Source organism: Balearica regulorum, chromosome 20, assembly GCF_011004875.1.
Source record: "Balearica regulorum gibbericeps isolate bBalReg1 chromosome 20, bBalReg1.pri, whole genome shotgun sequence".
In the NCBI taxonomy this organism is placed as follows: domain Eukaryota; kingdom Metazoa; phylum Chordata; class Aves; order Gruiformes; family Gruidae; genus Balearica; species Balearica regulorum.
In genome coordinates, this window is record NC_046203.1 from 11,830,974 (window position 1) to 11,856,398 (window position 25,425).

The window sequence follows — 25,425 nt, forward strand, 5'->3', positions numbered from 1 at the left end:
AAAATTCAGTAGGGCAGACACACAGAATGGGGAAGGGAAGCAAAAAAAGAAGTAAATAATAAAGTTGCATATAGGCCCCAGCAGAAGGTGCTGTGCAGTTGCTCAGGGGTGGTTGGGGAGTGCAGCGGCTGCAGTCGCCACGATGTTTATTTCCAGGAATTGATTTGCTCAACCCCAAATACCAATACGAAAAGGAACAAAAACCGAATTACATGTGTGATCTGTCGCAGAGTAATACCTGCATTGGGTTGGGCGGTAGATCACACGGGAGGCACCAGCCAACGCGTGCGTGTAACCAGGAATAAAATACGACATCGGGACATCGACATGCTTCACGTCAGGAGCACGATCCCTGCGCAGTGGGTTCCCCGTATTAGTTTATATCTAAGGAAATTCCTTCTTATGTGGAGGATGAGTAACTTTGCAATCTCAGATAGTTTTCCAAAGTTGAGGTTGGCTATGTTCTTCCCAAACTGAAATATTTTAATTTTTTTAGTAATATTTAGGTAAAACTTGGTGTTGCAGCTGGAGTGATCCCACAGGTGATGCGGAGGCAGTGTTGAGGCTGTGCCTTTAGCTTCGGCTTCTGTATTTTGCAGCTTTCACGAGCACTCGTCCAGGCGACCTTTATATTCATCGGGCATTTTTCATGTGGAATTATAGTTGCAGGAGCCCGGGCAATTCCCCCGTGACTGGGGAACGTGGCTGGCAGGGTGGCTGGCGAGGTTGGGTTCTGCAGGGAGCTCTTTAAACGGACAGGAGCGGTAGCGTACCCCATCTCTGGGGCATCTCTGATAACGCTGTTCCCCAGCACCCCACAAGGTTTCTGCCCTGTCCGTACATTAAGTCTCTTTTTTTTCATTTTTTTCCCCACTTTTTTTTTTTCTTGTACACACAGATCTAATCTTCTAGAAAATGCCCCGAAGGTTTGAGCAATCTACCAGTTGCAGGAACCCATAAAGCTTTTTTTTTTTTTTTTTTTTTTTTCCATTGTGTAAGCATGACAAATCATTAATTTTTGATTGATTGCTTTGAATTATGGGTGCTCTGACATCCTTTCTGTAGCTGAACAGCTGTATAACAAATGAACATATCAGTGCTCACAAAAGATTGGAGATCTAACAGAAGCAATTACATTGTCAGCTCCTCCCTTCTGGCTTTTCCCAGGCAATGGAGGGAGGAAATTTTTTAACAGAAATTCCTCAAGTGGCTAACAATAATAACAACAATAATAAAAAAACCCCTTTTTGTAATTGAATTAGATTTTTATCTCTTAATTTCCAGTGGTTTTCTTAAACCTTTAGAAGCCAGGACGTGTCACTGCTTTGTGTAACTTGGAGAATCCCTTTGAACAAAATTTCACACGAAGAATTAAAAAAATAAAATCAAATTGCAATTTTTGGTTGCTATTCCTTTAAGATTTCAGAATTGCACCAGTGCACTAAATGTGACCTCCATAACTTTTAAATTAAGAATTTATGCTGGCTTGAAATTTATGAAATATTTCAGCATGAAAGAAAGCCTTTTTCCCTCAGGAAAATTGAGCAATAAATCACAGCACTCTCGATTTACTGCCCTACAGCCAGCCAAAGATAGGATTTTTTTCCTTCCCCCCTTAGTTCTGAAAAAAAAAAAAAAAAAAAAAAAAAAAATGTAATCATATAAGACAGCTTAGCTGCTATCCTCCCACTCTCTAGAATTTTTAATTTCAGCTGTTTCTGCTTGGATTTATTTCCAATATTCCTGCTCGGCTTTTCAATTTCCTCAGTTATTAAATTTTAATTCAGTGCATTAGCATTTAAATTAAAAAAGGGTTTATTTTATCGAAATCGTTGGCTAGCCCCCATCCTGCTGCACATGAATTGCCTGTTTCTGCCATTTGCACAAAATGTGAAATGCAGCTAATATCTTTTAACTTGTATTTGCACAAATTCAGAAATAAAATTTCTGGGTTTGGAATAATATTGTCTTTCCAAGGAAGCCTCTCATCAGAGAACTGGAGGAAGGAGGCAAAAAGGAGGAGACCTTGGTTACTCCCCGCTCGGTCCCTTCTAACAGCCTGGAGGGGCTCAATTAGGCAATTCATTGCTAACGAAGGGAGGTGCACCGGTCCTGCCCCTCTAATCCAGGAGCGGGGCCATCTCAGCTTGGACACAGCATTGAATTTGGCTATTTCTGCCCTATTTCCCTCCTGCAAATTGCATATTTTTGCATCGGAGGGATTGTTACTTTAAACTTTGGTAAAGCGCAAGAAAATAATCGCACGAGAGCAGTCAGAGGGAATCGACTCAGGAAGTCGGCTCCGTGGTGGGGATGCATCTGCAGTCTCGTCTTGGCCTCCTGCAAACCTGGGTTTTGGTGCACGACGTGTCCCAGGTACACTGAGCACAGGGCATTTGTAACTCGGAATGGATTAAAAACCCAGGAATTTTGGTGCAGCGTGCTAGCAGGAAGAGTTTGGAGGGCAGCCTTGCCTTTTTTAACCTAAACAGCCTTTTTTTTTGATGTCTTTTGCTCCCTTAGGCCGACGAGAGCAACAGCAGTGGGCGGAGGAGCTCTTCCAGCAGGTAGGTGGATGGTTTTCTCTGCTGCGGTGGGATGCAGTGGGCAGATGCGGCTCGGCTTCGATGCGGCTCTCCCTCTCGGAGATGGGTGGCGAAGGGTGACTGCATGAGAGGGGCGAGTTGGGAGCTGTTAGAGCACAGCGTCCATACACCCAGGTTTGGATTTTGCTAGGAAGATAGATGCAAGAAGGATCATTTTGGCCTTGGGGCTGTGAGGTGAGGCGGTTTGTGTGCAGCGCAGGCTGATACAGCTGAGTGCCCCCAACCCCGTGCCCACGCCGTGGTGCAAAGACCATCGCAGGATGAGGTTCTTGGATGGACCTTGGGCTGTGCTGCGGCGGTTGGGTGCAGATTCCCCTGCTCCCATGCAAGGGCAGAGGAGGGGGGTGTCCCCCTGCCCCAGCCCTCTGATCCCGCTAAGGGCTGTCTGTGCAGCACTGGCTCTGGTGGGTACAAGACATGTCCCATATGGGGGACGCTGCTCCAGGTGCCCTGTTTGCTGCCACCCCTGGTGTGGTGGTGGTGGGCAGGGTGCCTGGGGCATGTGGCAGCCCCCCGGCCGGCACGTCCCGGCAGCCCTGCACGGTGTGGGCAGGAGGCACGCAGCCCCGGCGTGAGCAGCAGGAAAGCCTGGCACAAAGAAGAGGGAGGTGATGAGGTTGGGTCTGCTGTGGCCTCTCCATCTCTCCATCCCCTGCTGATGCTGTAGGGCATCTTACCTTGTGTGCTGGGAAGCGCTAAAGATGGTGCCTCTTGGTCCCTCTCCATCCCTGGAGGAGCAGCCGGCAGCCTGTGCTGAGCGGGCGATGGGGAGTGTCCAGCCCTGGCATTGGTGTGGCTGAGCTGCACCAGTGCTGGGGTTACCGAAGCAGCCCCCAAACCCCAAAGGCATCGGGTGTGCGGTGGCTTCCCCCTCACCCCAAGATGGCTGTGTTTCCGGGGTGGGTGGGTGATGCTCACGTGGGTCCTTCCAGCGGTCAGGGGGACCTGCTGGAAAAGTCTCCTGCAGTGTCCACTGCCCAACATCCAACATGTGCTGGAGTTGGTCCAGAGCTGTGAACGCATGGAAGGAGGGGCAGCTTTCCTTCCTTGGCCAGGCACAAATTCCTTGTAGCTGGGTTTCCTCTGCAGAGCAGTGTTGATGTGCCGGGCAGCGTGGGGAGGTGGTGGGAGCTGGGAGCAAAGCGTGGTTTTGGTGACACTCAGATTTACCTGACCCCGTGTGTGCTCAAAGCTGGTTCCTGGTTGTCAGTCATCCATGAGCAATGTGGCAAACTCATCTCGCAGGTTTAAAAGGTTTTGCAGTTAAAAATAGGTGGAGATGTAGGAGATCAGAGATGCCAGACTGGAAATGGGGACAATGCTAAGATGGCCCAGGAAGGGGAGTGGGCTGCAGCGGAGCATGGAAACATCCATGAGAGTTGGAGGAGATGGTAGGAAAGTCAAGGAGGTGCCTTCACGTGGTGAGACAATGCACAGCTCGTTGAGGGGACTGCGGAGCACCTGAGGCACATTTCTGGGTTACATCAGCATGGACGGGGGACAATGGACAGCAGAAAACCAGAGCCAGTTTGGCTGCCATGGAAAAACGTCAGCATGGTGCTTGGGGCTGCACCCTGTCCTGGCGTCGTCTCCATAAGCATCACCTGCCCCTTCCTCGGCGAGGGGGCACAGCGGCGTGGGCAGCCCCTGAACGCCGCAGTGGCGCGGTGCAGCTGCGGCGGTGCGGCAGAAGCCACCATCCCCGCGTTGTCATGATCTGCGCGGAGTGAGACCACCGCCGGTGCACCCAGACGAGGTTTGCCAGTCACTGCTGCCGGGCTCGGTGCCGCTCCCCTGCCCGGGGCCGGCCACCAGCCCTGCGTGGAGCAGACCCTGGTGAGACACGAGGCTTTTCCTCGGCCACCCACGGCCCTTGGCAGCAAAGCAGCGAGCCCCAGCGCTCCCCTCCAGCGCTGCCTGCCTCCTTCACAGCTCGAGCTGCGTTTCACGTCCTGCCCTTTGCACTGCCCGTGACACCATCTCTCTGCTGACCGTATGCCAGAGCACCCTCCTGTTCCCTCCGGAGACTTGAAAGCGCTGCTGAAGTTTTATCCCTCAGGTGAAACACATCCTTCCACGTTAAAAGCCCGTTCCATTGTTCTGATCTCCGAAACACTGTGGTGCGGGTCCTCCCCTGCCACCTGCGGCTAAACGTGCCTCGAGTGCTCCTCACCACGACAGCCCCGGTCCCTGCCCGGCCCCCCGGCTCCGCTGCTCAGCGTTTCAGAATGAAGTACCCTCAGCACCAGCAGCTTTTCGGTCCGGCGGCGCTGCCCGGCATTGAAACGCCTCTGGGGTGCCAGTGGGAGCAGCACCAGCACCGAGTGTCTTACACAGAGGAAAAGTTCTCTTTTCCCCATTTTGGGGTGGCTCATCGGTGCGGTCCAGCAGTGCTCGCTCTCGGGATGCTGGGAATCAGCCTGCATGAAGGAAAGCTGGGCATAGGCTGAGGAGCAAGGGGAAGGGAGCCAGGCATCATCTCCTTCCCCTAAATTCTTTATTCTGGCTTTTAACTCGATTTTGTATCTCTTGCCAGAGCATTCTCTGTGTAGGAGCTGACCCTTTGGGGTGTCCTCCCTTCCTGGGCAGGCGAGGGGTGCCCCTGGGGCCGAGCGCTCAGCATCCTCCTGGGCACCCTCTTCCCGAAGGCAGGAACCCAAGTCCCATCGGGGTGGCAGAGCGTCCTTCCCTTGTCGCTGTTGCTTTGTATGTAAAGGGAGAAGTGTGAGGCTGGCCATCTCCTCTGTCCTTCGGAAGAGTGGAAACGAAATCCACTTCAGCATCTACCTGACTGAACAAAAGATGGTCGAAAAAAAAAGGAAAATGACCAAGTCCGTTGAAAAAAAAAACCAAACCTAATTAAAAATCTAGTATTTCAAGAAAGCTTTAGCAGTGACTGAAGGTTGAAATGTGGCTTTGACGAAATCTGTGAGGCCGTTAATGGCTGGAGATACAAGATAGACGTTTTCCAAAGTTGTTGCTGCTTGAAACTCTCAGTAATTGCAAACTATTGAGGAAGCTTTTAATGATTAAATTATATCAGTAAAAAATATAAGCAAAATAAGGTTGCCAGGACAACTTTTACCTTTCTGCAACTTTTTTTTCTTTTTTTTCCTATAGCATGTTTGCTCTTAATGTGGCGACCATAGTATTGGGTCAATCCTATTTTTATTTATTTATTGTATTGAACTGATTTTATTCTGTTTCAAGTAAATGTTTAAAGCTCTGAAGGCACAGGATTTTTATGATCTTATCACCCCCACAGCTCTGATCGGGCCTGTCTGCTGCCTTTGAAATAACATGGTTCAGCGCGTGCAGCTGTTTGCAGCTGAGAATTAGCGGTGGCAGAAAACACTCACTATTCTCCTACCTTATTAAGTTGTGTGCTGCTCCTGTCCTCACCAAATGCTTATTAATGGGAAATTTAAAAAAGTGAAGAGAATTATTAGGAGCACAGAAAAACCCCTTTCTTTTAAGGGAGCTATAAGAGAGACGGCTGTTTGCCTTCGAGATGACGACAACTGAGACAACATGACAAAGCTGTGCGTGTTTTTGAACACTCCAGAAAAGGTAGATCAGAGACTTTGCCTTTCCTTTTGCAAGAAAAAAAGAGACAGTCAACAAAATTAAAAGGCAGCAAATTAAAAGCCAATAAAAGGCAGGTTTTTTCTTGCATGATGGGCAGTTGGCTGCTGGAGCGTGTTGCCAAGAGTCAGGTGCTGCTCGAGTGGGGCTCAGAGGGGACCCAACTGGTAGATGGCATCAGTAGGTGACGGGGGCTCTTGTGGATGAGGCGCCTTGCCTGGGGGTCCATTCCCTGCTGCTGTCTGCTGGGAACGTTCTTGAAGCTTCTTCTGAAGCCCCTTCTGCACATGGTGGACCAGATTTGGTATCGCTCGTGGGTGTGAGTCTGCGTGACAGTCCTGGAGGGCTGGGAGGGACCGGAGGGCAGCGTGGGAACGGCGTTGGGAGCTGCAGACCTCGGGTAGTTGTTGGGAGTCTCCGTAATGCTATTGTAAAACTAACTACTTACCAATAATTAATGTCAGCATTCAGATGGTGGGCTCTGGATCTTGACAAGAAATAATTGAAAAACCAAATGTGCAATTATGTCTGACAAGCAGCGTGTGCTTTTCTTGGTCACCAGAGCCTTGTGTAGTCATGTGTTAGACACGGTTTTATATAATTATTATTGTTTATATGGTGGGTGTCAGAGGAAGGAAGAATTTTAGTTTCAAGTCCTCCGTTGGCTATTTATTTTAAAGTCATTAGATTTGTTTTCAGACTTAACTACGCTTAATGTGCGAGACTCCTGCTGAATAAATCAGACCCTGATATAGGAACTGCATCTGTTTGCGGAGGGAACGGAGCCAGCTGGAAGCTCAGCCCCCGTCTGCACCAGGGCTGTCACCAGCCGGGGAACCCGCTCGCAGCACAGATGTAGCTGTGCAGAAAAGCGTGCTCCGCTCCCGAAACGGAGGTAAAATCCCAGACCTTCTGGGGTTATGAGCTGGCTGTGAGGGCACGGATGGGTTTCATTTTTATTGCAGCGTTAACAGTGCTGTGGTAGAAGTAGTGAAAAGGGTGAGAGGTCTCTTGGAGGTGGAGGACCAGCAGAAGGGCTCGGCGGTGCTGGCCTCGGGCGAGGCACGGTGCTGTGCAGGCAGGAGCATTTCCAGCAGGTCCTTCAGGCTGCGGCACGGAGGTCTCCCAGCCCTGACACGGTGCGGTTTTCCCCGATACGCCAGACTGAGCCGTGGTGCTTAGGTAGTCTCGTCATTTCAGTCTCTATCTTAGAAGATGAGACTTTCGAGCTGGAGGAGAAGGTCTTGAAGATTGGTTGCACCTACTTTCCTCCTCCTCAGTTCGCCCTTCTCCAGCTCGCTGGTGGCATCTTTCCCTGTTCTCCCCATGTTGCTTGTTCTGTCCCTTGCGGTCAGGTCCTCCCTAGCAGCTCCCGTAGCCCCAGGGAGGCTCTGCCCTGGGGTGGCACCAGCTCTTCTGCAGGCTCCTCTCCCAGCTGACCAGTCCTCACCAGATCCCCACCATTCAGGGAGGACAACCTCCATGCGTGTTCAAGCTGGAAGTCGTGGTTCTCCGAACCTCGGGAGTGGGCTTCCCACCCTGTGGAGGGACAGGCTGAGTGTTTCCAGGAAGCAAAATGATTTAAATTATTTCCCTTTTCTTTAAAAGGCCATCTGTGGGATTTTCATTCCCAGAGCGCGAAAAGCTTCAGACTCATTCTGCGTCAGAAAGAGAGAAAACTATTAATAATTAGGCAACGTATTTAATAAACCATGGTACTCTCTGAAGGGTTCTCACCAGCCATCTTCAAAAAGAAACAAACCAACCAACCAGCACAAAACCCCCCGCAAAAGTCCCCTCTGGCCAATGTAAGAGAAGCGGATAGTTCAGTTCTGTACTGCGACCAACGCAGAAGCTGTGGGAAACCCAGGCAGGGTTTCTTGAAAGACGAAAGAAGGTCAAATGTACACGTACAAAGAGACAACAGCGCTCAGATACATCCCAGCTCCCTTGGGACCGGCATATTTTCTGTGTAATTCACACCAGTTTGCCAAACGCCAGAGCCTTGTAGGGCTTCAGTTGGTGTGAGCTGGAGAAACGTCCCTTTCTGGGGCCATAAAGTAGCGAGATGTGGTAGCTATAATGTCTTCAGCAAAGCCGAGTTACCAGGAAATGGTTTTCCTTGGGTCACCCCCTCTCCTGCCTGGCTCGGGGTTGTTCTGATAATGGCGTTGAGCCTCATAGCTTCTGTACGTTAAACGCACGTGTATCTCCAGCAGCAGGACATCTGCCACCTCATTTGTATTGCTGGGGAGTCGTCCCAGGCTCAAGGTCTTACCTCCTTTTCTGTCCGTCTTTTCCTGTTGCTGGTTTTATCCCATTCATCTTGCGGCTCTGCCATGCCGCCGCCAAGTCGGGGCACAGTCCAGCGTAGGCTCCTCGTGGCTGCGTCGGGGGACCTATGGACGTTTGCAGACAGTTGTCACCACCTCAGTCATTTCTTAGTCAAGTAACATAGAGCTCTTTCACCGATATAAATAAACCCTTAATCTATTCTCTTTGTTTTTCCCTGAATTTCTTTGTTGACATTTCCATGCTTGAAAATTTAAAGACGCTGGCAGCTATTCTATTATCATCTTAAATTTAGTTTTTAACCTGCATCATTTGTATGTCGCATTTTTTATCTGACTGAATTCTTTTGCTTTTGGCAAACAGTGCGCATTTGTTTTTTGTTGGATAAGCCAAATTTTTTTTTTATTTGGTTAGACTTTCCTCTTCAAACTGTCCTCAAGATATTCCTAATAAGGACTGAAGGGAATTTGTTTTGCTAATACCTTAGGAATTCTTTGTGGCTCTTGACTATTGTTCTGGTTTGTATTTTAATGTTTAATTTCTAGAGGAGAGGCAGCCTGGTTTGGTCCTGTAGTTTACCTTTTCTGAAGGATTTGGAGCTGCCGAGCATCCCTTGAGGAATGCACGCACGATTAAATTCCTCTTACACTTACTGAAGCGGTGTTTGTTGTCAGGAAAGGTCATGTGTTTTAGTTGGAAAAATTAAGTATGCCGCTTGGTTTGTCTGTTTTCCCCAGATTTTAGCACTGACACCACACCATACCATCCCACCAAGTGTTGCATTAGTTATTTTGGGTTTTTTGAAAGCTGTTGCCTCCATGTTTAAGATCTGGCTGCCCTTAGAGGCAGGTAGTGATCCTATTTGAGGCATCTCTCTTCTAAAAAGCCTGCAGGTCCCTCTAAATTTATGAACTCCATAACAATATTGGTATCTATTAAACAAATTTCTTCCAGGAAAACCTAAATGGCAGTAACTGTTACACTTCTGCCTGCAGAAGGATGTGGTCTCATGCTCTGATTTCAGTTTATTTTGGGGGGGAGAAAGCAGAAAACTTTATTGTGTCCCAGATAAGGACAGGGTTTGGGGCTGCTTCACTTGCCTCAAAAATCTTCTTTGCATGCCCAATTAGTGTGATCTCCTCAAATCTAATTGCTCAATTTGGCCTTTGAGAGTTGCACATTCTGGTTAGCTTCAGCTTACTTTGGGAAGTTTATAAGTGATCATTCAAGTAAGTCATCGATGGCAAAGGGTGGATCCACCAGCCTTGTGAAGAAAACCAACTAATCAACTAAGGATACGGCCTGTAGGACCACGGACAAAACAGGTAGAGAGATTTGAAGTAACACTTGCAGTGTAGCAGTGACCTTGAAGTCCTTGAAGCATGAGGTTCACATGAGCATGTTGCACATGGAAGATGCCCTGAAGCTCTGACCAGCTTTTTCTTTTTTTCTGTTCTTCAACAAGTCTTCACTCCTCTACCACTAATGGAGGAAGGAGTTCCCATTCCCTAAAATAACTTCAGAGAGTGAGTGAACAGGTTTTTCCTATAACATTTGCTTCCAGAGGTTAAACTCACACTTCAAGAATGTGCAATGGCATCTTGGGAAGTGGAAATTGTGAGGAGAACTGAAGTCTCCTGGTGGAACACAGGTGACCATGAACTCCTTGTATAACTCTGTGACCAAGAGAAAATTTGGGTTTTAGACATACGCACCAGCATGTGCTGCCACTGTGTGTGTTATGGACAGTGCTGGTGGCACACTTTGTCCTGCTCCAGTATCTGTCCTTCAAAATGTAGACAGGTTCCCAAATGCTCGTGGAAGGAGTCAAGAATTAGAAGGTATATTCCAGTGTGTATACAGTATACATTAAGGAAGTGTGTTTGCTTTCCTTAATTCAAGAGAGCGGAAGAGGTTGTTCCCTCCTATGGAGGGATGTTTCCAGCATCTCTTTCCCAGCGACCCAAGTGGAGTGTGGCTCAACTGCCAGAGGCAGGAAGCTGCGCTGGAAGTATGGTGCCTGTTTTGGAAAATAATTACTCGTAGGAGGGACCCAGAAATGTGATGGTTACTCCAGCACGTTACACATCAAAATCAAGACAGCCTATGTAAAAGAGGCACTGGGTCAAGCTGCAGATATAGTTTTGAGAGAGGAACAGCTCTGTGAGCTGTGACACAGGAGGTTGGGTTGGATGAGTAGGTTGGTCTCTTTGGATTTCAAGTCTGCGAGGGAACATCTGAAAGCTGAAGCAGGAGGCATGGAGACTAGAAGAAAAGTGCTCAGCTATAACACTGGAAAAAATAGCTCCCGTCTTTTCTCTCTTTTAACCCTGAACTTGAAATATGATGTCTCAGCTTCCTGACCCGTTCCACCTGCCTCCTCACTGTGTAAGCCATGGTGCCCACACAGCTGGGGTGCCCCAGGGCCAAACCAGAGCTATGGGGAAGGGGTAGGAAGGCCACCAGAAGTAATTTATCAGACAAGCAGATTTTAAATCTACATCTTTCTTTTTCTATCTCTGCTTGCATCATTGCCATGTAAAACAAGCATTCATTTAAATCTGTTCTATCCATTCCACTTCCCTTAGCTCCTGTCATGGCAGGAACCTTCTGGTTCTTTTAAAACCATGGCAGACATCTGTAAATTGAGCCCAGTTTCAGCCTACCCCATTATTTTCTTTCTGAAAGCTGATTTGGCATGGGAAGAGCCAACTGCACGTGGGTTTCAAGAAGAGAAGCTGTAACGTCATACTGACAATATTGTCCTGGTGGGCTCTGCAAAGCGTGTTGCCCCAGGTGCCCACTGCACAGTCCTCATTACTGGACTCTTCTGAACTTCTTTGGTCCAGCAGACTAGAGGAGCATACAAAGGACTGTACAAGAGTGTGTTTCAGTAGTGTAAATGGGCACACAGCATGCTCTGCCAAGGGGGAGTTGGGTATTGATGGCATCAAGGCGTTAGTGATGTGTCTCTAGTTCTTCTAGCTTGAGTGGTGTCCGGGAAAAACCTGAAGATGCTCCACGTTTGCTGCTGAGGCGGAAGAGCTTTGTTCGTAGGTGTTGATTCAGAGCGGTATGTCCTCGTCCACATTTGTTTCCTTTTCCTCTCCTTTTGAGGAGAAAATACACAGGAGCTGACGTTGAAGACTGATTCTCCACTGATCTCACTTTGCCCCTCCCCAAAAGCTCAGCAGGATGTGTGCTATAAAAATAGCCTCATTAGAAGCCATCTGAGTACATATGCAATCACAGATCACTCAAAAGGGAGCACAGAGCACGCATGTTTCTGTTGCTGTCTTCAGAGAATTACATGACAAATTATTCCTAGCTGGAAGAAATGTCCTTTTATAATTGGGGTTTTTTCTCATTCTTTCATAAGGGAGGAGCGTGTGTTTTTTAAGTAGCTTTTAGTCACTTTCATTATTTATGAGAATGCTACTCCAGATCAGAAAAAGCAAACTGCAAACGCAAGTTTCTTCTGGCTGCAGCAGCTGACAGGCCCCATTTGCTTTCAGTCATTGCCGGTTCCACTTACCACAGCCAGAAGGAAACGCTCTCCAAAGATGAAAACGGCACCATAGTGCAGCTCTTTGGTTTGCAACCCCTTCTCCTCCTTTCCTGCTTCCACAGGAGGCCAGCGGGAAGGGGGGCCGCTAGCTTCATGGGTGCAGTGTTGCCCTGCAGAGGAGACGGGTGTGAACAGTCGGCCGTTTCCTTCCTGTCCTTCCATCTGGAAGAGCTCCTTGCATTGCTCCTTGCATTACTCCTTGCATTGATGCTGATGAAGCATCATCCAGGCTACTCAGCTTTACAGCCAAAATTGTACTTCTGGCATGATCATTTGTCCATATTGTCTTGCTGCATCATCCGTCTGTGCTAAAGCCTCGGGCCTTCATGAACTATCATGGGTGTAGGACCAAGGGAAGCTGTACCTGAATGCGCCCAGGAACCCATTTTTACCCCTACTTTTCCAGTTCCCCACGATGAGTCTTCATCAAGGCCTCCTTAAATCTCTTCTGCCTTCACATGCTTGTGTTTGACATGAAAGTGGCCGTAACGTCATCGGAAGATGAAAGTCTGATGATCAAAGCAGGCAGCAATGTTGAAATGAGCTTCGTGAAACGGCAGAACGGGTAATACAGTAATTGGCGATGTGGCCTACTTAGTCAGAGGAGTGATACATGCGAGTGCAATGTTTGTTTGCCTCTTTAATGTTTAAAATCTATAGTCTCTTCTGGAAAGTGAAGCAGTACCTCACCTGTAGGAACAGCCAGGCATGCCGTCAAGTGACGGTGTGATCCCAAGGCTTCTGCCTCCTCTCCTCAGCAAGAAAGAGCCTCTTGGATTGCCAAGCTCCACAACCCAGTAAAGACAAGACATTAAACAGTAAAGGAGGTTGGTGTTCCCCAGGAAAGCTCAAAGACATGGAGAAGAAGTTAGATGCACCCTGTGGAAGGAGGTGGGGTTTAAGCCAGATGTGCTCTCTGCTAATCTCTAGTCTCATTTCTCTGAGAAGTTTTTGTCCTGTGCAAACAGTGCTTTGTTTGAAGAATGCCCTCTTCCCAAGGAACATCATGCCATGGATGTTAAATGCAGGTTGGACCAGCAGCTCATCCCTGAAAGGCCACGCTTGAACACTGTAAAATTGCCTTGTTCCACTCAGAAAAGTGACGGCACGAGGCTGGGGACTGCATTCAGAGTCGCCATGAGAAGGATGGCTGCAGGTACCCAGGAGTGGGATCTGACTCATGGTAGGTTCTCCCTTAGTTCTTGTGCGCTGCTGTCTCCACCAAGTGGAGGCTCTGGCCGGATCAGTGGTACCAGTATTACCCAGCAACGCCCCGCAGGAATTCAGAAGATGGGGCTGACCTCAGTGTTACCACGGTGTGAGCTCTGTGCCTGGCGGTCGCAGTGCTCGGAGACGTGGTCACCTCATGGTTCATGCTGGGGATCACCTCATGGTTCTGCTTCCAGGACCAAGTACCTTAGCTCATGTCCCGGAAGCTGCATAGTCCTCTTCTCTTTGTGTGCCCCCACCCAAAACCAGTAAGACTTGCTTCCAGCCATGGGATCTGCAGAACTGAAAATTCACTCCTATTCTTACTCATCCTGTTTTTGACACATTTCCAGCAGTTGTGCATCAGCTGCGGTGGTGCTGCAAGCAGGCAAGGAACAGCAGAACCACGTCTGGACACGGTGATGCTGGGACCCGATTTCTTCCCTCCACCAGGCAGCATGTTCTCTGTCACGGTGGCTGTCGGGGAATTTCTGGAGAAGAAGTATGTTCTGGATCTGCTGCTGCTTTATCCTTGTCTCTAGCTGGAGGCTCTGAGCTGCTCATAAGCAGGGGAGGCAAAATTTGGCACCAAGTGCAGTGTCGCGGGCTTGCAAGGGATGCAACATCCATGGACCGAAGGGGTGGTAAAGAAATGATGCTTTACTGGGTCACCTCTCTTGGGTCAGCATGTGAGTTTCTTCCTGGCTCGATGCCGTGCTTGGTGGAGACCGCGGTGAATGCTGACTTCTCAGTGAAACCTGGTTCTGCTGTGGCTGAGCATGTCCCCTCCCCATCCCGTCTGAAGGTTTCCAGTGCCAGTAACTTCTTTTTCTTTCCTGTTGTGCTGCGTGGTGTTGGTACTGTTTCCCCAGCCAAACCAGGAGGCTTCACGCTCTGCTGTCCCATGAGGATTGTTCCTTCAGCCCAGCTCCCCCCTGCACCCTGGGGACAATTCTACCCAGTTTGGCACAGCATCACTTCAGTCACCCAATTTGCTGAGCTTCAGACCCAAGAAGCCTGGACTGGTCCTGATTTTGCTCAAGTCACAGGAGCACTAACTGGATTTCATGTGGGACCAGAAGAAAGCGAGGCTGGTTCTTGCTGGAAGAGCTGTCTTCTACCATGGCTGCTGCTGCCTTCTCTCCAACGCTGTGCAGCAGAGACACCGAGTGAGCTTTTTGAGAGCTCAGACCTGCTTCAGGGGTTTCAGTGCTGCGCTGTTGGGTGTATTGCCAACAGGGTGTCTGCCCTGCACCTCCTGGCCTGGACAGGGACCCACCTTCATGCTTTGGTCATGGTGTGGTCCTCGTTTAACCTGGCTGGCAGCTAAGACAACCACACAGCCGTTCGCTCACTCCTCCCCTCCCCAGTGGGATGGGGGAGAGAATCGAAAAGAAAAAGGTAAAACTCGTGTGTTGAGATAAAGACAGTTTAATAGGGCAGAAAAGGAAGACACTACTACTACTACTACTGCTACTACTACTAGAATATACAAACAAGTGATGCACAGCACAATTGCTCACCACCCGGAACCGATGCTCAGCTAGTTCCTGAGCTGCACCGCCTCCCAGCCAACCCCCCAGTTATATACAGAGCATGACATCATATGGTACGGGATGTCCCTTTGGCCAGTTTGGGTCAGCTGTCCTGGCTGTGTCCCCTCCTGGCTTCTTGGTCGCCCCTGGCCTTGTCGTTGGTGGGGCAGTGTGAGAAGCTGAAAAGTCCTTGACTGCTGGGCAACAACTACAATATTAGTGTGTTATCGTCATTATTCTCATCCTAAACCCCAAACACAGCACTATACCAGCCACTAGTAAGAAAAGGAACTCTATCCCAGCTGAAACCAGGACAGGTGTCCAAGCAGAATGAGGGATTGAACCATCACTGATCACCACTGATGATCACCACGACGCTGTGCTGTTGGGGACAGCTTTCTCTGTCACTGCTCGCAAGAGGCTGGTAAGAGTCAGTCCGACTGCCTGTCAGGATCTTGCTTTGTAGTCTTCAGACAAGTTCTCCTGCGTAGTCTGTCCATCGGTGCTTTGGAGGCTGTAAGGATAGAGATGAAGATGTGCTCTCCACACACACAGAAGGTAGGAGGAGCCCATTATCTTCACCTGCTGTTAGCAGCAGCTGGTGATGCTCCTCTCTCTCATACATCGTATGACGTAATCATGGTCTCCTGGTTCCTCTGTCCCCTGCATAGCACATCCACAAGAGAAGGATGGAGGGCTGGGACTGTGTCGCTGTTTGATTACATTTATTTCAAGGTGTTCTGCAAAGCTATAATGTTCCTCTGGACACTGAGCCGGAGGGAGTCTGCAGATGAAGTTTGGCTAAAGCTTGCCATCAGCCAGTGGCTAGAAAATCTCTGCAAGATAGGAAATAAGAGTGATGGAAGAACAGAGCTCCTTTTTCTTAAATGAAAAAGCAGTGGCCATGAAAAGACAGGTAAACCTGCTCTCAGGTGGTGTGGGACTGATTTCAGCCTGGTGCAGGTCAACAGCAAAGCTTGTGCTCAGGGATGGTCTTTGCTGCATTTTGGCTTGCGCAGTCCGGGCGCCGGAGCCCTTGCTGCCGTGAAACAGGATCTGGCTCGTGCAATAAAACGTCGGCACCTCAGGGTGTCAGCAGAGAATGCGCGTCCCAGGGCTGCCGTGGCAGGAAGGGGCAGGAGCCGGCTGCGGCAAGGGGATGCCGCCAGAGATGCAAGTATCAGCCCTTCTTACATGTATACGTACATGTATACGTGTGCATGTGCTTATGCAAACACACACATTTATATATATGGGTGTATATTTTTATTGATACATATAATCTTAAAAAAAAAAAAATCTTAATGCTTATAGTTTATTCCCTTGTCACCACTGTAGAACTCTTCCCCTGGGATCTGAGCGGGACTTGGGTCTGCGCAGACATCTCTGCTGGGTCACCGGGCAGTACCTGGCCTCGCACGTGATGCCGGGGTGTGCAACAGAGAGCGTGGCAGAGCAGTGGGTTCACCTCCCCGACACGCAGTGGGTACATCCCTCCCCATTCTGTAAGCTGGGCACATCTGCTGGCTGCTGCCTTCATCTCTCCTAGAAAGTGTCTGAAGACAGAGGAGGTCTCTGCTGTAAAGTTGTTACAAGATTGGTGTAAAAATCCAGCAGTGGTATGGTTTTTTATGATTTTGCTTATTTTGTTTTTGAGAGGATCTGCAGGAATCATGCTGAAGACAGTTGCTAAAATATTTGGGGCTGGTGTCCTTCTGTACACCGAGTATCCACTCAGGCTTATAACATATGGCGCAATGTCGGAGAAATAGTATTGCTTTTAATTCATATTTGCAGGTTTAGGTCCCACCTACAAGCAGACTGCTCAGCTGGGAAGTTACTTTGTTGGCAGAGCTGGATCCAGAAAGTCAGTGTGTGTGAAGAGCAAAGCCTCTGGAGGGACCATTGGTCTGGTCTAATAGTTTATATATTCCTACAGCTTCAGGCCACCACGTCTGGGCAGTGCACATCTGTACTGAGCCCAGTAACCCGGGGCCGGCCAGATACAGATACTCTGGGCTTGAAGACTTGGAGAGATTCGTGCTCCCTGAGCACATCTCTTGCAAAACGGCTGTTCCAGTGGACCACCATCCGTGCTAATATATTATGCCTCATTTCAGCCGGTTCCAGCTTCCAGTGATGAGCTTGTACTCCATTCTTCCCTGCCAAATTAAGGAAAGACAGTATTTTCTCCCCATGAAGATGATAATATGCTGCAATCAAATCATCTCTCAGTCTTCCTTTTGGCATGAGAAATGGATTGAAGTTGTTTGGTCTCGCAAAGTCATAAAGTATCTTTTCCCACTCTCGAAGCATTTCAGTGCCTCTTTTTTGAACCGTCTCCAGCTTTACTAATCACCTTTTAAAACCGAGGGCGCTCAGTCTGTCTGCAGCGCGCTGGGACTGGCTTCACCACAGCTTCGCACAGGGAGCAAATTACCTCCTTGTTCGATCTCAGGTGCTCGTATCTGAAAATAGCATTAGTCCTTAGGTCAGAGCATGGCTCTTTGCGGCTGCAGTGCGACCTGCCTGCTGGGATCACGGCTGAGCACTGTGGGTGCTGAGCACCGTGGGTGCTGTTCGTGGGTGCAGCCACGTTCCTGGGCACGTTTGACTACGCTACAACTGCAGGGCTTGGGTAGAGCCAGCTTACGGAGTGATGGATCCGCTGGTGTTGGTGTCCCTTCCACAGTCATTGCTCTCCACCCCTCCATGGGTCACCCGTCATTTTTAGCGTCAGCGCCGTTACATTTCATTCCAGAGCATTAATAAATCTGCCCCACATCAACCATTTCAGGGACCCTGTGGAAACACCTCTGCTCGGGAGCAGTGCACATTGAGGACAGCATTTTGCGGTGCAGCATGTGGCCCGTTGCTCACTTTGGCCACGTCCTGCTGATTTGTTACGTGTCTGAATGTGACGCGATGCAAAGCTGGGTACCATCAGAAGGTCTCATATTCTTACCCAATTTATAATCTCTGCAGAAAGCCGTATCCTTAGCCTCACTGCTAGTTCCGTTAGCTTTTAACTCTACATCATTTGGCTCCTGCATTGATTTTTATGTTGTTTTGTCCACCATTGGCAAGTACGGGTTGCTGTACTGTCTCTGAGGCATTTTGCCTTCACTTTTGGTGCAAGGCTGGCTTTCACCGGCAGCTTTCACCTTTCTGCCTTCCAGTGGGAATTGTACTGGTTTGATTTTGATCTTCCTCCACAGTCCTCACCAAGGGAAGGGTGGGATTTTTTCCCCCCACACACCCTATTGCTTTTGCTGCCTTTATCAGCGTTTTGCATTTCACACCTTCTTGCTTTGATTGATTTCAATTAATCCCACCCATTTCTGATTGCTGAGTGTTTGTACTTGCGCTCCTGGCTGCTGCCTTTCCCTTGGCTTTAGAACGGGTGCTCAGCCGTGCCGCTGCCGGGTGAGATTGATGGACTTCTCGGACATCCAATAATATTACCATAAAGATCGTCCAGCTTTCAACCACATTTTCTCTGTCTTAATTCATCTTTCTCACTTGTGAAAGCCCTGTATGATTTTGGGAGCATGGGGGGAGTATGCGTGAGCAGGATGGGAATGAGTGGGGAGGCAGGTCAAGGCTAATTCTCGCTGTTTAGGGGCTATTAATTGTACATTTCATTCCATAATGAGAATGAAAGGATGAATAATAAAATATCTGGCAATATGATGTGACTGACCCATTTTGAAATAGCGACTACATGTCCGTGTAGGAGGTTGTGCAGTAATTATTGCAGAAGATTGTTCTCTCCGTTCATCTGCTCCTCTCATCTCTGTCCTCCCAGGATTACCCGCTGGGCGCTTTCGCCTTCAGTTGCAGCATTTTGATTTCTCTACCAGCTCCATAACCCGTATCAGCAACCGTTGCAGGTGTTAGTTTTCTAACATTTTAATTCATTCTTTGGTCTGACTTTCTATGATGTTCCAAGCAGTGGGATTTCCTTCTCTTTCACTATTGCATGGTCTAATGACTGTCATACATAAGTTTAGTGTATTTTTCACTTTATTTTGTCTATTATTTCTGCTTAAAACATTTTCAAACACCTTTGGCTGTTCCCAGTGTTGACACGACTCTAAATATGTCACAGTCTTTAAAATCTCTGGGTAGTCTAAGTTATTGTTATGTATTTAGTTCTTCTGATTTCTGCACAGACTGAACCAGCAATTATTTTATCTTTCCATTGCATGTTGGAATTAAGAACCGGTATTAAAAACAGGGAGCCCATAATGAGCGGTGGGGTGGTGCATTTGGAAAAACAGCTACGCTGGGTTATTACCTGGCCCTCGTCTGTCACGCTCAGACACCCTCTGCCTTTTGCCGCCACAGCATTTGTTGATGTTTTGCAGCTTTGGGGTGTTCAGTTTCCTTCCTTTTCATAAGGGGTTTTGAATATTTATTTATTTAGATTGTTTTCTCCCACAAATTTCCAGCTTTCTGAGATGAAAACACATACTATTTCCTTAATCTGTTTCTAAATAGACTGGACCCCTCTTTTCTTCCCCCTGCCTTTCCCCACCCATCACACTTTCTCTGTCGTCTTTGATACTTGTATCTGTCCATGATGTAATAGCCTCCCTAAATGTCATTATACTACAAATGATCGCCTTTGATCATCACTGTGTATATGTGTTCAGTAAGGCCAAACAAATACCGTAGGATTCGTTAAAGGGTTAAAAGGGAGGGTGCATGGGTAGATTCACCCATGGAGGAGTGCACAAGGGTGGAGATAGCTCCAAATTAAAAATGTCTGGAGGATGTATGGCTTTTCTTTTGCATGTATGGACTAGTCTTGGCGTAATATTTGATGGAGTTGTGCTCCTCGTCTGCTAGGAACCAGGTGAAATTCTGTGCTCTTGTTTAGTGGTCCAGTCTGTTTATGACTGCTGCTATTTGAGATGATTAAGGTTATTGTCATTGCTAGCAAATGGGTTTATTACTTTTGTTTGGTTACATTTTAATTACTTACCATATACGACAGACGCATGTACCTACTCCTACTTATTTTAAATAAATTGCATTAAAAGAAAGTACTTTTAATTATGATTAGAAAGTGAGCGCTTGACAATGGATTCATGTTTTCTCCTCTTTTCCCCCCATTCAGGGAGTGTTTGAAGAGGAGCCCGCGGAGCCCGAAAGCAGAGGGCTCCGATTCGGTGACATCTCAGTCCTCACCCAGTGAAGAGGCTGGAATGATGACTGAGGTGAAGGTGAAAACAGAGGTACCAGATGACTATATCGAAGAGGTGATCTGGCAGGATGACACCAAAGATTCCAAGAAGAACATAAAAGATGGGCCAGGAGATGTGCCCGCGGAGATCTGCGTGGTCATAGGTGGGGTCCGTAACCAGCAGACGCTTGGTAAGTTGTGGGATAACACGCCCCATCAGTCGGTTCCCTGAGTCCATGGTGTTGGGGAGAGAAAGGAAGCTCCGGAGAGCCATTCCTGGAAACTCGGCTCTGCCGGAGGGACTGGAGCCAAGGTGCACATCAGTCTCAGGGTCCTGGCTTGGGATTACTGACCTTCTGTCACTTGTGCTTTCTATTTGTATCTGGTCAATCCTAAAGACTCAACCAAGATCAGGGTAACTGTAAGAAAAAGCTTCTTACCTTCTTTTGACGTGTTAAATGACTTGTACCTTCTTTTGACGTGTTAAATGACTTGCCCATCAGTCACTTGCAAAATTCACGGCGAACCCAGCGCTGGTGGTAGGTGTGTTGGGCATAGATGAGGAGGCAGTCGGGAGGAAAGCCTGAGAAACGCTTGAAATGTTTTGAGGAAAGTTGCTATGAATAAAACGGATTCTTTCTGTAAATAATTAGATTTAGCTCAAAAACAGGCTTTACAGGTTGCTGTTTGTTTGTTTTTCTGATCGCTAGTAACATTATGGGAATAATTTTGACTTGGCTGGCTGTGGTGTGCCACTTCCAAAACAGTACTTCCTATCCCCACCCCGCCTCCAGCTGTGATGAGAAGAAGCTTTTTCTTTTTTTTCTGTGAACATCAGACTATTCTCTCCTCCTGCTCCAGGGAAAGGGCTTTCTGCAGGATCCTGGAGAGGCACCACTCTTGCTAAAGGGACTCCTCCCTTGGCTCCAGCATGGAGCAGGTCCCAGCAGAGACTTTTGACAGCTTCCCAAAGGAAGTTGCTGATAAAAAGAAGAAAGAGCAGTTGGATCATGTTTCCTCCAAGGGACTCAGGAGAAAGCTAATTTCAGCTGCTCACTGTTGCTCTTGGGGTTGGTTTGTCTTGCAGGGGGAGAGAAAAGAGGTTTTGATGTTAGATTTTCTCCTGGTTTTCGCTTGATCATTGTCCTCACTGTTGGAAAGACACCCTGGAGAACATCATCAGCTGGCAACTGTATTGGGAGCATCGTTGCCCTGCCTGTCTTCCCTTTCCCAGTAGGACAGCTACTAAGAATGGCAACGTGGAAGGTCACTGATGTTTATGCAGGGTCAAAACATCTAGGGAAAGCCTGAGAAGTCGCTAACTCGTTCCAACTTCAGTATCTTCTAATTTGGAGGACATACTCTGTGTATGTTCAGAGCTTTTGTGCCCCCACAGCTCCTGAGAGGTTGATCGCTGCATGGGCAACCCTGAAATGCAGAGGTGACCCCGGCACCCCAGGAGGAATGGGTGGAGAGACTGCTGCTGATCGGAGGCAATAGGAGCTTCTCCTTCAGCCGTGGTCACCAGCCCTTGATCAAAGCAGATGCAGATGTGGGACCCTCTTCTCCCCATGGCTTCTGGCTGGGCGGCAGCAGCTGTTCTGCAGATGGTGTCCCCTGAGTTGACTATATTGTTGCGCAAAGTGAGGAACGGGCTTTTGCTGTTGGCTAACTTGGATGTACGCCATCACGTCGTACCTGTGGAGAGCGTTGGGGACAGGCTGGGGTGAGGGGAGACACTATTGAACGTGCAGGCACCGTGGGGAGAGGGACAGAGAGTTATTTATTAGTTAACAAGTGGTGGTTGAAAGCCATAGAAAGTAAACTGGAGAAGTTCTGTCTGGAAGGGCCTTGTCAAATGACATGTGCATCATATTTGTTATTTTATAGCCTCGTGCTGGGTTTCTTTAAAGGCAACTTGGTCCTGAGGCGATTGGCAGTTGGCGGCCGATTCCTTTGTGAAAAGAGCCCTGTAAGTGCCCCCATTCATCCGCCATTCACATAACTCTTGCTTGTTGGGTAGGTGGCTCTGAATAACTTTTCTGTTTGGCCACCAAATACTGTGCTCTGTGTGGACTGACCGTGGTGCCCAGATATCAGTTCCTTGTGGTTTCTTGAACTGGCTCCCAGTCAATTCTTCTGGTCCCCTCGGTCCCCGCAGAAACCACAGACAGGCACTATTTCTATCGCTGCAGACATCTGTGTCACTCGCACAAGAAACGTCCCGTGCCTGCTGCTTCGCTGGCGATTTCGGCTGCTGCTCTGGAACAGCCCAAGGTTGTGAACGCTGGTACCTCCTACGTCCGGAGCAAAGGCTTTGTGCTCTCTGCTGCTGCTCTCCGGTACTTCCAGGAGATTTTTCTCCTTGAAGCCTTTCTTGTGATGTGATCTGGTCACCCTATATCTAAATCACTTCAGCCGTGCAGAAAGGCAAGGCTTTGGTAGGATTTTATTCACCTTCATCAGGGAAGCTGAGATTGGAGGTGTCAAAAATGGTTATTTCTTATAGTAATTCATGATGCGGGATGAAGTGGTGAATCGGGATGCTGACCCCCAGACTGTCTCCTTTCACGCTGCGCTGGGGACGCTCAGTTAAATGTCTGAGCCGCGGCCATGGTGCTGAAGGCTTCAGGGCACACGTGGCTCCAAGTGACAGCTTTCCTGCAGGGCTCAGCTTCGGGACTTGGCTGAAATTCGCATTAGAAGATTTATGTCTCTTTTCGGAGTCACACATCTCCTGCAGGAGCATGCTATATTTATATTTTTACTTGCAGCAAATTAGAACAGAGATTCCCAGCTCCGTTGCCGCTATTCACTTGTAGCATTTTCATCAAATCAGGCCTTGCGTCTGCTGCCTCCAGTTTGGTTACACGCTCACATCTCTCCCTGCACTTTGGACTACTCCAGACTCTGTTTCCATCCGTTTGGAGCATCCCAAACCCCGCGACAGATGAAAGCGGGTGCAACGAAGCGGGATGGGTGGTGGCAGTGGCCGCAGTCCCCCAGCTGAAGAGCCAGTGCTGATGTTTGTGGGTTTGGACCATTTCCCTTTCATCTGCTTTTCCACAGAGGTCTTGCAACCCCCCGGGGTCCCCCCTGGGGCATCCCAAGCAAGGAGAGCCAGCGGAGCGGTTGGCTGCGTCCCCGTGTCCAGGCAGCAGCAGACTGACCGCTGCGGGTCCCGTGCTCCCCCCTGTCCACTGAGCCGTACCCCCCGCACGGCCGGGTCTCCCTGCCTCGGAGGTGCTGTGTTTCTGGCACTGCATGGCTCAGGGACACGATATTTCCTGTTCTTTCCTTCTTTTTTCTTGCTAGCTTCACATGCTGGCCTTGGGCCAGGGTCATTTGAAGAGCTCCAACACAGGAACATTTCTCAGGGCAGGGGTGTCAGGGCAGAAAGGCAGAAAGTCCACCGTGAAGCTACCTAGAAAGGAGAGGAAAAGAAATGGCACTTGCATTGTAAATCAAGAGAAAGGGGCAGAGACTGGCTTATGTTAGATCATTTTCTAATATTGTGAATACCATCAGGATAGTATTTGTGTTTTGGAGGACTGAGTTATCTGCGAGTTGATCAGGAGAAGTTTTATACAAGACTATTTAAGCTCTCAATCTGGTCTGTGCTTTACGAGAAACATTTTGGAGAGGATTTTTCAAGTAATGCATTAAATCAGAAATGTTTCTGAAACAACGTGAGGAGTGAATCCTTCTACTTTGAGACTGTCAGCCTAACATGCACATGCCTGATTCGTGCCGTGATGCTGATGTCTCAGTTGCTGAGCTGCTCAGCACACGTAATTCAAGAGCGCTTTGGATTGTCCCTAGTTATATCAAATAAAATAGTGTTGCAGACGCCTTAAGAAACTCTGTGTGACCTCTGACATCTTGTTAACAAGCCACAGGGACAGATGGGTCTTGGAAGTTTTTAATAGGCTTCAGCCATCATTATTCTTTGGAAATGCATCCACTTTAAGGGCTCTTTTCTGATTTTTTTTTTGCACAATTTAGATGGAAAAGCAGTGGAACGTGGCTCTCCCGTTGGATATACACGAAATCGATATTCAGGGACCTGGATTTTTGACCATGCATTGAGATACACGTCCGGTATGTGATGGAAGGGTGTGAAAGTCTAACCAGGGATCAGGGAGCAAGGGAAAGCTCTGGATGTAATGGCTGTGTTGCCCAAATTCCAACTGCGAGGCTGGGAAAAAGCCTGGCAAAACTGAATGCACCAACTAACCAAAACCCTTCCCCATTTCCCCTCCTACTGTAAACAGTTTTAACCTGCATGACACATCCTGGTGTGGACAAAGTCCGAGATAAACCATGGCCACAGTAGCAGTGTCCAAGGCAACAAGGGCACGTTCTTTGTAAGGCCTTAACATGTAGCCGCGCGTTTTTTTTCTCCCACGTCATCGTTCCTCCACTCTAATAACACATTTATTGTGGCAAGTCATCCATCCTTGCTCTAGTACGAGGATCTGTGCCCCCCAAATCGTGGTGTGCTGAGGACACAGTTGTTGCTGTTGAGTTGTCTTGGTGCCCACAGGATCCTCCCTTAGACCCTCCACAAACTCGCTGTCCCCCTGGGGCAGTGCTCTACGTGCAGGAGGTGGGTAGAGGTACCCCCTTCAAAGAAGATGACTCCAACCAGTTGCGCTTGAGACCTGGGGGCTTCAGGACATCCGCGCAAAATCGCTGGCCGTGGGACGCGCTGGGTCCTCTGCTGCCTTCGGTTCCTGCCCTTGCTTTTCAGGCGTGAGGGCTGCAGCACCGGCGTGGTTTTGTATTGGAGAGAGAAGGCACCGCAGTTACTTGTACAGGTTATATTCTTCTTGAAGAACTTCTGCATAACCAAATGCATTTATGTGCCACAGACCATCTCCAGAGGAAGGGGAGGAATATAAGAAACATGGGGAAAAAAATTCAACCTAGAGTCCCTGGTTTTTGCCTGGTTTCGTGGTGCTGTGCGTGCACGCAGTGCTGTTTGGGGTATGAGCGGGCGTCAGTCGCGTTCTGCTGTTGGTACAGCCGAGCCTCAACTGCTGCACAGGGTCAGTGGTTGGTAGGGCCCCAGTGATGGTGGGTGCGCTCATCTTCTGGCGGTGCTGCTTTGGGGCTCCAGCTGGGACAGGTTTCAGGAACAGAGTTTGGAGGTTGGCAGTGAATATCATCAGTCCTTGAGCATGGAAAATGAAGGCTGGCAGGTGCTGCCAACTTGCTGGTGTCCAGGATTTCACTTGGAAAAAGGCTGTGTGGAGTGACCACAGGTGGTGACTGTCCTGTATATGTATATCTATATATAAAATACAGCTAGCTACAATAATTAAAAGGTTATGGAGCAGACCAGACATAGTCAACTGACTATAATATCAGTATTTTAGAGTATTTTTTCAGATGTGTATTCTGTAGCGAATTGCCTCCTTCAGCGTCAATGACAAA

The 25,425-nt window shown here is 48.5% G+C and overlaps 1 protein-coding gene across 29 annotated transcripts in view; it reads left to right on the plus strand.

Annotated features, from left to right (window-relative positions):
• ZNF618 (zinc finger protein 618) overlaps window positions 1-25,425 on the plus strand; it is a 166,169-nt gene that overhangs the window by 65,556 nt on the left and 75,188 nt on the right. For 23 of the 29 annotated variants that reach the window (XM_075772487.1, XM_075772503.1, XM_075772477.1 and 20 more), the window contains exons 2-4: window positions 2,524-2,567; window positions 19,921-20,177; window positions 23,992-24,087. In XM_075772487.1, coding sequence (XP_075628602.1) covers window positions 2,524-2,567; window positions 19,921-20,177; window positions 23,992-24,087 — 397 coding nt within the window. The remainder of the gene's footprint in view (window positions 1-2,523; window positions 2,568-19,920; window positions 20,178-23,991; window positions 24,088-25,425) is intronic. The other 6 variants (XM_075772502.1, XM_075772488.1, XM_075772508.1 and 3 more) reach the window with 2 other exon arrangements.